Here is a 10,836-nt window from a genome sequence, read left to right as displayed (position 1 = left end):
ATAAAATACTGTCTGCTCAAATGTTAAGAAAATTAGTTGACTAGTTAACTCAACTCTGTATTTGAAGCCATGCCAATGGCTTTATTTGTCAAATTCACGTATTGGGTGCTTTTGATGTGGTAAATGTTTGTTTCTAACAACATATAACAGGATATACAGTATGAGCACATAACCCTTTAGTCAATTTAGTCACTTTAACCAAGACAATCAATGCTTTCAGTGCTTTGTGAACACACATTCACACAGAATGGGCATTATTATTTATTATTTATTACATTCATTATTTCAGGTACATATTCTTGTTAAATAAAATTACATCATATCCATACTCCTATTTAGTTCTAAAAGCAGCAAATACAAACAGCTACACAGTTCATTTGGAAGTGAAATGTCTAAATGATCTGAAGCTTGTGACTTTCAGAAAGTCCACAGCTGACCTTGTGTTCATGGAACAAGTTGGACAGGCCGTCCATGTAAAGTCTGTGATAGTGGTCCACCTCCTCCTCAGTGGGTAAGACGCGCTTTGGCACTGAGATTGGACTTCCCACTGTGAGAAGCAGAGAAGCGTTAGTATAAAACAGGCTTCGTACAGGAAGTGAGGCATTTTGACAGAATAATAACACTCACCAACAGTGGTGATGGGAGTTCTGTAGGGCAGGAATGCCATGTGCTCTCCAATAAATAGACACGGGGCGAAACCCATAATCTTCTTAAACAGGTCCTGTAACCTCCGACTGAGACTGCCTTCTTTGAAAATCACCTGTTTAAAGATCTCATTCTCCCCAAATGAGTAAACAGGCACAAGATCAGCCCTGTGGAAGACCAGCACAGGTTACATCAGTGTGTCCAGATCTGTGTGTATAACCATAAAAAACTGACCATATCTCACCATTAGCCTGCTTTACATTCCTCTTTCTACCTCACAAAAATGATTTGCCTCCAGCCCCAAACAAGTAATCGCCAAAAATACTCAGTTCATCTTAGAAAAAAAAGTAAAAAAAAAAAGGCATTATCGTCATTACAAAAGTTTCCATTAGAAAAGTAACCAATATGAAGCTTAAAATTGTGAAATTTCTGTCAAAATCACTTTATTCTACATGTCTCATTAAAACGTTGACAAAAATAAACCATTTGGAATAACTAGATCCTGCTAAAAACATTAAATTCTGCTCCTCAGCGACACTGTGAAGCCATGATTGATTCTGCTGAGACAAAGGACACATGACGAATATTCACTGAAAATCTGTTTACACAGAGCAGAGAGGATTGGGGTTCAGAGGGTTAAGATTGGTACAAACAACCATGTTTCAAGTTTAATTTCCCGCTGAAGTTATAACCCGTCTCTGTCCAAAAACCTTTTTTGCACAGAATTAAATAATTTCTTGCTTTGTACGTCTTAAATGTCCACGAAATTCCAGAATTTCAAAGTATGATACTTTAAAAACATTGTGCTAACAACATTGTTCCCTATCCTTATGGCTCTTTTTTTATAGTATGCATAACGATTGTAGGGTCCTGATCTCCACACAGTAATTCTGATGTACAAGCTAACAGTGCTTAATGATCCACAGTGTGATTCTGCTCACCCAAACTCGAGGGCCACCCTGACAAACCCCTTCCTCTGCTTCACCACCACGGTGTTGACTCCTGGAGAGGAGGCCAGAGACTCTGCAGCGCCCCCTATCACGATCACCACCGCGTTTCCTTTGCCACTTTTTGACAGGAGGTGGGCGAGGCTCTGTTTGCTGACTGGATACAAACCTGAGACAAAATAAGACAATAACAATCGCATGAAAATGGCTTTGCACTCTCAAGAAGGTGTAAGTGTTTGATTAGGTTTGTGTCAGTACTGCCCTACAAAGCAAAAAGGCAGTAACTGCATTTTTGGTCAAAAATTAGTTATCATTTTCATGACTTTTAAGTACGGTGGCCCTGAAGTGCACATCACAACAGCAAATCAGAAAACACAACAACAAATCAGAAAACACATGTCGCCCAAGGGTACCTACCTTTTGCGGTTTGGTTAATGTCGTTGGCGTTTCTGATTTGCTGTTGTGTTTTTTGATTTGTTGTTGTTTTTTGATTTGCTGTTGTGTTTTCTGATTTGTTGTTGTGTTTTTTGATTTGTCGTTGTGTTTTCTGATTTGTCGTTGCGTTTTCTGATTTGTCGTTGTGTTTTCTGATTTGTCGTTGCGTTTTCTGATTTGTTGTTGTGTTTTCTGATTTGTTGTGTTTTCTGATTTGTTGTTGTGTTTTCTGATTTGTTGTTGTGTTTTTTGATTTGTTGTTGTGTTTTTTGATTTGTCGTCGTGTTTTTTGATTTGTCGTCGTGTTTTCTGATTTGTTGTTGTGTTTTCTGATTTGTTGTTGTGTTTTCTGATTTGTCGTTGTGTTTTCTGATTTGTCGTTGTGTTTTCTGATTTGTCGTTGTGTTTTCTGATTTGTCGTTGTGTTTTCTGATTTGTCGTTGTGTTTTCTGATTTGCTGCTGTGATTTGCACTTCACGGCCACCGTATTTAAGGCATCCTTTGTTATGTGACAAAACATCTTATCTCAAATGTGTGTCGTTTTGGAGAAAAATGGTATTCGTTTGTACAGTAACTGCAAAAGCCCTAGTGAAACAAAGCAAGAGAACAGTAACATCCATTACTGTATTCTTGTGATGTTTAACCTAACAAAAAAATAACCGTGTTGCTGCGCAGTGAAGTTTCTGTTTCCATGGTGACCACACACACAGCTGATTTCGTGGCATCCTCACAAAAAAATATTTTGTTTATTGTTTGTTTTATTTTGGAGAATCTACTGCCTTTTTCCTTGGTATGGTGACAAGTTTTTGCAAGAATACAGTAGCTGCAAAATAGGGTTCAAATATAAAATCAAATATGAGGATTGATATGTACAAAGAATAAGCTAATATAAAGTAACAAAACAGCCACATGTCCAATAATCTACCTACAACTACTGAGGCTGGATTACAGGATAACTTTAAAGTCATTTTTCTCAGTTCTGCACTCTGCCTAGTTACTGCCTTTTTGCTTTGTAGGGCAGATGTAGCTCAGTTCTGTTTGTTGTTGTACATACCTGTGCACATTGCGTACTCCCTAAAGAATGGTATCCTGAACAGTCCTGCCAGTATGGCCAGGGAGGCCCTGACCCCTGGGAACAGCTCGGTGAAGCCACAGCTCTCCGTGCTGAAGCAGGTAAACGCTCCAGCACTCATGATACCATGTGGATGACAACCAAGGATGTAGTTTTTGTTTGGATTCAGCTCCGCTGTCTTCACCAACTGAGCAAGAAAATGAAGCAGTTACAGTTAATCACAGTCCATGGCCTTAAAACCAAACCCACTTTTTTTCCCTGATGGATGGATTGACTTAGATTTAAATCTGCCTTGATAAAGAATATGAGCAGATAATAACAAAAGGGATTTTAAGATCAAAGTGACTTCTGTTTCAAATTAGTTGACACAATGATTCACATCCATGTGTTTCAACCCAATTTAATCAAATCAGACGATCACAGGATGCAAAATGAAACTTACTTTGATTGGGAAAAAGTCTCTCATGTGCTCCCATACGCTCCACTTCCTCACAAATCTTGCTTTCATGCCCCCTGATGGAGACATTGTAAAGATTTCATATGACACACTAACTGTATACAGTATGAATTATTTATTAATTGTCATAGTGTTTTTTTTTTGCAGTCAGTATACAATACAATCAACATATCCTGCGACCCAGGTCCATACAGCAGAACTTACTGTAGTGTGTTTACTCTGGAAATGTGACAAAGGGACGGATAATAAAACTTGAATGTGTTGTAGATGAACATTATTCTCTCATAATGCAACTCACAAAGGAAATAGAAGAACAGGCCACAGCTGTAAGAAAAATTACATTGTGTATGGCAGATAAAAAGCTCCAGCAGCCCCTCAAAAAATACATAAATGGAATAAATGCTGCTTTCTCTATAAGTTAATTTGGTGGAGGAACTCACTTCAAAATTCTTAAGTGTATTGATGTCTTGTAACCCATAGCAACCACCATTTTTGTCTTTTTTTTTTTTTACATTTTACTCACTGTGGCCTTGAATTTCTCCGATAAATTATTTTTTTAAATGGAATTTATATATAGAACACTTTTCCAAGTGCCCACAAGGTTCATGAATATTGCAAAAGAAAATTGGTCTCCACATTTTATAGATATATTGAACTATTTGCATTTAAACAACCTCTTCTGTCCTCTCCCCTCTGCTCTGTGTAAACTGATTCTACGTGAATATTGGTCACATGACCGTTCATCTCAGCAGAATCAATCACAGCTTCACAGTATTGTTGAGGAGCAGAATTTAATGTTTTTTTTAAACAGGATCTACGTATTCCAAACGGTTTATTTATTGGCAACAATTCCAATGAGACATGTAGAATTAACAGAAATATCAACATTTTTTGCTTCCTTTTTGTTACTTTTGCTAAAGGAAACTTTCATAACCTATGATCTGTTCAAGGACTGTGGGAAAGTTCAAACTCCAAAAATAATGCCTGTTTTTACTGTTTCTTTCTCCAACAAATGCTGCATTTTTGGCGATTACTTCTATAAAACACTTGTTATACACTCTTTCTTTGGATAAATTCCTCATACAACCTCACTTCAAAAAAAATCTGTACTATCCCTTTAATGATTTACAGACATGAGTGGAGAACTCTTCCATTTCCTTGTGAAATTCATCAACAACACACAATAATAATGTAGTGTACATTACTACTAAATAAAGCAAATCCTCCATTACAGAAACTGCTTGTTGTCATTTTAGAGCAGGGGTGTCAAACTCAAATACACAATGGGCCAAAATTTCAAACTTGAATAAAATCGCGGGCCAACATTGAACAAATAAACCTTTTAATATATACCAAACATGTTTTGCTTTAACATTAAATATGGAACCAGCAACGCTTATAAAAATACAATATATAACTAAATAGTGCAGACATGCAAAATCAAATTTCAAATAAAAAACACATCAATGTCATTAATTTATTAAATAAAAATCGTATGCCTCTTTTCTATTTGCATCCTTCTGATTTAAATATCAAAATATAGTTTTTCAACAGGTTAATACATTTAAAAATAAAATAACAATAATAAATCTAGTATTAGCAGTAAATGCGCCGTATAATACCGGCGGGTCAGCTTTTATAGTACAATAATAATTTAATGATTTGGTATTGCCTCGCGGGCCAAATAAAATTACACTGCGGGCCAAAATTGGCCCGCGGGCCAGAGTTTGACACCCCTGTTTTAGAGTATCTAATTACGACACAGCTGATATATATGAGTCTTTTGTTTGTATTGAAGCTTAATTGATGTAATTTCCCTTACCTCTTTCAGGGGTTTGCCAGTCAATCACCAGCCATATGAAGTAGAGAGTGGGAAGCGGCCACAGAGAGGTAAACATGAGGTACACCGACAAGAAAATACAGCCGACTCCTGATGTGTTGGACGACAGCAGAATCAACATGTTAGAGGTACAAAAGATGTCTTGGATGAGTTTTATTTTACAGATGCATTCACAGCAAAATCGGGAGTGTTAATTCAACTCTCAGAGTGTTAAATTTAACACTTTTTTTTGAGTTTATATAGTTCTCACGGATTCTGAGTTACAATTACACTTTGAAAAGTGGTAATATTTTAACTCTTTAATAGTGTTGAACACTCAAGTGAAAAGGAATAACACAATTTTGAGTTAAAAGTGCACTTATGTGGTGTCATAAAACAAATATTCATTTTTAACATGCATTGTGTTATTTTATGACACATTTAAGTGTTTTTTCAACACTAAAATCATGTTATTTCCTTTCATTAATGTGATAATTAACATTCGTTGTTTTGTTTTACGATACATTAAAAGTGCATTCTGTCTTTAGCCGAACATACAAGTCACAAAATCTGAAAATCAACTCCAACTGAAGTGAATCTAACTCAGGTGTCAGGTGTTAACATGTAACAACGCTGGCAGAGCTTTTTGATCACTACAAGTGTTAAAACAACTCCAAAATCAACACTCACCAACTCAAAATTATTAACACTGAAAAAACAACACTACAGATTTTGCTGTGTTGACAAGCTTTGTGAATTAACAGATGAGCTGGAGTATCAACTATTTGAAATACTTTCTGGTGTTATTTCAAGTAAAAAAAGGAGGGTACATTTAATGGGATCTTACCTAAGAAGAGAAAGGATAGTACCCATTGCAGAGTACTTACTGCCTCTAAAAACGCCTTCCACTGAGTTTTTTCTTTAGTCATTCCTGCAACCTGGAGGCCATACCATCAATTTTCAGCAATCGATAACATTTCAAACCATGCTTTCATTCAATAAAGATCATGCATGTATGAATCATAGACTTTTTGCCAGCAGAAATGACAATAATAATGGAGTTTATGATTGCAGATTGCATCAGTAATGAGCACTTCAGCGTTTATTGCTAATCTTACTTTTAGGGAAGTTGTAGGCTTAAACACTTGAAATGTAGATAGCAGCCTGAGAACATTACATAATTATCTACAAGCTACAAGTTTGCTCACATATAAAACTTCAAAATCAGCCAAGCTTCTAAGACAACTAAACACCTTTGCCTAAAAGTCATAAAGACAGCATAAAACAACATTTTTGATCATACTGAAAAGCAATCACAATACTTTACCTTATTAGAGTTAAAGACAAAAGAATGGGTTCAGATTCACCCGCTGACTAAAACTACAACATGCAGGATGCACTTTGACCAGATCATGTAAAACTGCTGATAACAAATCCACTCCCCCGATACTTTGACACACAAGCGAGCAATATCAGTGATAAACAAACAAAGTTTTATAGTTGCATAATTTGTGTATCAGATCTGCACAGCGTCTCCTGGAAGACATTCAATCATTTTATTGATCGGGTTGGTGTTTTGTTGTTGGGTCACTCTACACTGTGTGTTTTGTTGTTGGGTCACTCTACACTGTAAAAAGTGTTTGTAGAAATTACTGTAAAACACTGTCAAATTAGATCAGATATAGGGCGTAAAATTAAAAATTGTATATCACCGTAGTAGACACTTTTGATTACCCTAAATCAAAGAATAGCACATAGCAAAAGAACTTTTATTGTCATTAACTGGAGGAAACACACAATTTTGCTGTAAAAATATAACATTTTCATGTAAAATTAATGGAGAAATACCATGATGTGTGAATGAATGACACAATTACCCTAAAATAACAGGAATATTCAGTCTAAATTACCATTTTTGTTGATATTTACATTTAAAATTACAGTAGAAAACCCACTCACTGTAATTTTTACAGTGAAGTTCTGGCAACCACAGCTGCCGGTATTTTACCGTAAAATTAAACAAATTAATTTTTTACAGTGTAGTGGCCAAAAAGATCCTGTGTCAGTCGGTTTTATTCAACTTAATGATACAAAAATGCCAATGTACAAAGTAGACTTCTCTCATGAAATGACACAAATGTCTCTTTCACTCTTTTTCTGTTTCTTTCTGTCTCTCAGTGATACACCTCTATCTATTTTGTGTGTGTTCCCTGTGTTAAGCTACTGTGAGCGAAACTTAACACTTCTTGCATGCGTTTCACAATAAAAGCCTTTTTCAAAGTGAAGGGATTCTGCACCCCGAGCCTTTGAAAGGCTTTTATTGTGAAACAGGGTGGAGAAACAGCAGCGACAACAGCAGGGCATTGATGTTATTGTGCGTGCTCACAGACAGGGCTTACAGGGACACTTCATCAAGCTTTTGTTAATGTTATTGAAACAGGAGCCTTTTCTGCTTTGAAAAGTAAAAAATGTTTGCCAAAAGGTTCCATGTGAAGCTAAAATTGAAACTGTAAAGGCTGTTAGACTGTTGCCTTTTATAGGTTTAACCCTCTGAAATGTATGTTTTCATTGAAAGATCGCCAAAAATACACCATTTATTGTAGAAAAATAATGTAAAAACAGGCATAATCGTCGGAATGGATCATAGTTTATGAAATTTTCAGTTGGAAAAAGTAACCAAAGGGATGATTAAAATTGTGATATTTCTGTCAACATCACTTTATTCTGCATTTCTTATTAAAAAAGTCACCAAAAAAGCCCATTTGGAGTAAGTAGATCCTGTTAAAAACATTAAATTCTGCTCCTCAGAGACATTGTGAAGCCATGATTGATTCTGCTGAGACCAACGGTCACGTGACAAATATTCACTGAAAATCTGTTTACACAGAGCAGAGAGGAGAGGACAGCAGAGGTTGTAAAAATGCAAGTAGTTCAATATCTATAAAATATGGAGACCCACTTTTCTTTTCCACTATTCATGACCCTTGTGGCCACTTGGAAAAGTGTTGTATATATCAATGCCATTTGATTCCAATTTTTAAAAGAATTATCAGAGAAATTCAACTTGCGTCTTTCTTTTTTTTAATATATATAATATATGTCATTACAACGTTATTCTTCACAATAGACATATCTGAGTTGTTCCCACTTCTAGCCATGATTGTGCTGATTCCATAGAGCTGCAGGAGTGAAAAGTAAAAAGAGCAACAAAAACTGTAACTGCTTGGGGTTCAGAGGGTTAAACCAATCACAGGATTATTCAGTTGTGAACTTTCTCCAGATGACCCCTTAAAGACTTTGACCCTCTGCACTTTTTTTCTCTGTTTGTGGCAGCGACAGTCCAAAGATTCCTCTGATAAATCCTGCATCATTATGGGCCATTTGTTTCTCAAGAGGGAGCACATCTAATCTCTTTACTTCTTCATTTGTTAAAACTCAACATTCCCCCCTCTCAGCTGTCCTCACCTATACACTCTCCCGTAGACTTTAGGGGGCGTGTCAGCCTTTCACAGACCATGTGTTGGCTACTTGGTCATGTGACCCCCCACCCCCCAAAAACACATTTGTGTATATAGTTACATTTATCCGTACCCTTAAAAACAAATTAGGAGCCTTTATTTAGAGTCTGGACGTCCACACTTATATTTATTCTTCCCTTTGGCTTTAATTGAAATGGTCATCTAGTCAAAACAAAACTATTATGACGGCTTAGCCTACTTTATATGTCTGTGTACTCATTCTGGGTTTATGGCGGGTTTATTTTTACACTTAATAGTATTTTCTCACCTGTTACATTACTCCTCATATATGACTTTGTTTTTATGTATCCTGATATTGTATTCTAGTAGTATGTTAGTTGATAAAGTAGCAGGCATTTTTTTTCTCCAAGAATCCATCCGGTTATTAAATGAATCTGCTACTGAATATTACTGCTAAATATGATTCGTGAAGAGAAATTTCATGTGGATGAGGCAGGAGATAACAGCCTCTCGTCGCAGTTGGACTCAAACCCACCTCGGATGCGTTTTTTTTCTATAAACAACCACTGGTCTGCTCTCAGGAAGTACTGTATGAATATTAATATGGATGCAAATACACAGTGAGGATGCCCAGCGCTTGAACCAGCACAGCGCGCTCATATCTGCGCATTTTTTTTGTTTTGACGGGGTTTTTTTCTGTTCATGCCCGAACTGAAAGCATGTTTCTTCGGCAGAGGAGCTTCTTTTTGATGGCATTTTATCTGTGTGTTTGCAGAGGAACATTTTGTAACGTCGCATTGAATTGCATCATGGTTTTCAATCAGATCTCACACCGGCCAGGCTACACCGAGCCTCGGTAGCACAGTGCGCTGTTTATCATAAAAATGGAAGACCTTTCACGTCAAGAAAAGGCGTCAGTCCGGGAATATGCGTCTGAATAGCTGATTTTTCATTTCCCCGTCAATTGACACATCTGGGAAAGGATTTTTTCCTCCCCTCCAGTCTACCAAGACAGCTGTGTCATCAACAACCGGCGTGGTGTTGTTGTTGTCTGATTTTTACGAGCCTGGGCAACTGGATATCGGCGTAGTCTGCCTCTGCGCCAGCCATAGGCTACCCAGATACTAAGGTAAGGCATCACACCTTCGTTTATATCATGTTTTGCTCCATAAATCAGTTGCTTATATCATGTAGCCTATATAGCCAGCTGTCATAGTCAAAATGCACTGTCTGCCTAATTAGAGGCACAGAATATGAGTCTGTATTGCGGAGGAGACGTTAACGGGGCCTGATGGCATTTTTACGCGTAAATTTCACGAAATACAAGGTTGACAGTGAGCCGCTGCGTGCTCACAAGCCAAATTATTCAACCTTGAAGCCTCACAGCCCCGTGACGGCGAATATAAGGCCTGTATTTTAGCCCCAAACAAAAAAAAAAGCAAGAAAAAAAGAGATGATGGCACCGCGCAGTGCAAACCCACAGCCCGCGTTTAACTTCAGTCGTGACAAGACCTTATAAATATTTCACCCAAAAACAAGCCTCCATCAGCTGACTGGTGATGCTGGAGAGCATGCATGGCGTTATTGATCAAACACACACACACACACACACACACACACACACACACACACACACGTCGGTGTCGCCTCTTTCTGCAAGGCCATGGCGGAAAACATCTGCATGTTTACGGATAATAAGAGCACAGCAGCAGCAGGGTTGTGTGGTGCATGTGGTGCGCGCGCGCTCGTGTGTGTGTGTGTGTGTGTGTGTGTGTGAATGGGCGGTAGTTACTCTGATGGTGAATACACTGGTGATGCGTGTTTGTGCGCAGCCAGGTGAGGATGTGTTGGCGCGTCTTTGAGGTGCGGGAGAGGCAGGCGTCTGGAGCATCACATGTGTTTTTAAAGGAAAAGCCCAGCAGATGAAACCCAATTAACTGCCGCAGTATTCCACTTAAGGTTCCCTTTTTAAAGACGCTCCA

General features: G+C 37.7%; 2 protein-coding genes across 3 annotated transcripts in view; one reads left to right on the top strand and one right to left on the bottom strand.

Moving 5' to 3' along the window:
- Positions 1–18: 18 nt before the first annotated feature.
- On the bottom strand, positions 19–6,776 carry mogat3b (monoacylglycerol O-acyltransferase 3b). 2 transcript variants are annotated; one of them, XM_059351388.1, is made up of 8 exons: positions 6,703–6,776; positions 6,223–6,313; positions 5,379–5,486; positions 3,542–3,612; positions 3,082–3,286; positions 1,587–1,761; positions 628–812; positions 20–547 (listed from the first exon to the last, which is right to left on the bottom strand). In XM_059351388.1, the coding sequence occupies exons 2-8, from the start codon at positions 6,302–6,304 to the stop codon at positions 393–395; spliced, it is 981 nt and encodes a 326-aa protein (XP_059207371.1). In that variant the 5' UTR covers positions 6,305–6,313; positions 6,703–6,776; the 3' UTR covers positions 20–392. The 2 variants fall into 2 exon arrangements, with proteins under 2 accessions (XP_059207372.1, XP_059207371.1); XM_059351389.1 differs by lacking the exon at positions 6,703–6,776 and having other exon boundaries at positions 19–547.
- Positions 6,777–8,646: 1,870 nt separating this feature from the next.
- Positions 8,647–10,836, top strand: part of LOC131986438 (neuronal tyrosine-phosphorylated phosphoinositide-3-kinase adapter 1) — a 45,456-nt gene continuing 43,266 nt past the window's right edge. Inside the window, exon 1 of the mRNA XM_059351393.1 lies at positions 8,647–9,983. The gene's annotated coding sequence lies outside the window, so the exon portion shown is untranslated. The remainder of the gene's footprint in view (positions 9,984–10,836) is intronic.

Source organism: Centropristis striata, chromosome 15 (assembly GCF_030273125.1).
Source record: "Centropristis striata isolate RG_2023a ecotype Rhode Island chromosome 15, C.striata_1.0, whole genome shotgun sequence".
Classification (NCBI taxonomy): Eukaryota; Metazoa; Chordata; class Actinopteri; order Perciformes; family Serranidae; genus Centropristis; species Centropristis striata.
This window is presented reverse-complemented; position numbering and strand designations above follow the sequence as displayed.

Coding starts and splice junctions, on each gene's coding strand:
- mogat3b (XM_059351388.1), bottom strand. CDS start 6,304: ATGACTAAAGAAAAAACTCAGTGGAAGGCGTTTTTAGAGGCAGTAAGT. Junction 1,762..3,081: donor GGAGTACGCAATGTGCACAG/GTATGTACAACA, acceptor ATTTTGTCTCAG/GTTTGTATCCAGTCAGCAAA. Junction 813..1,586: donor AGGGTGGCCCTCGAGTTTGG/GTGAGCAGAATC, acceptor GGTCTTCCACAG/GGCTGATCTTGTGCCTGTTT.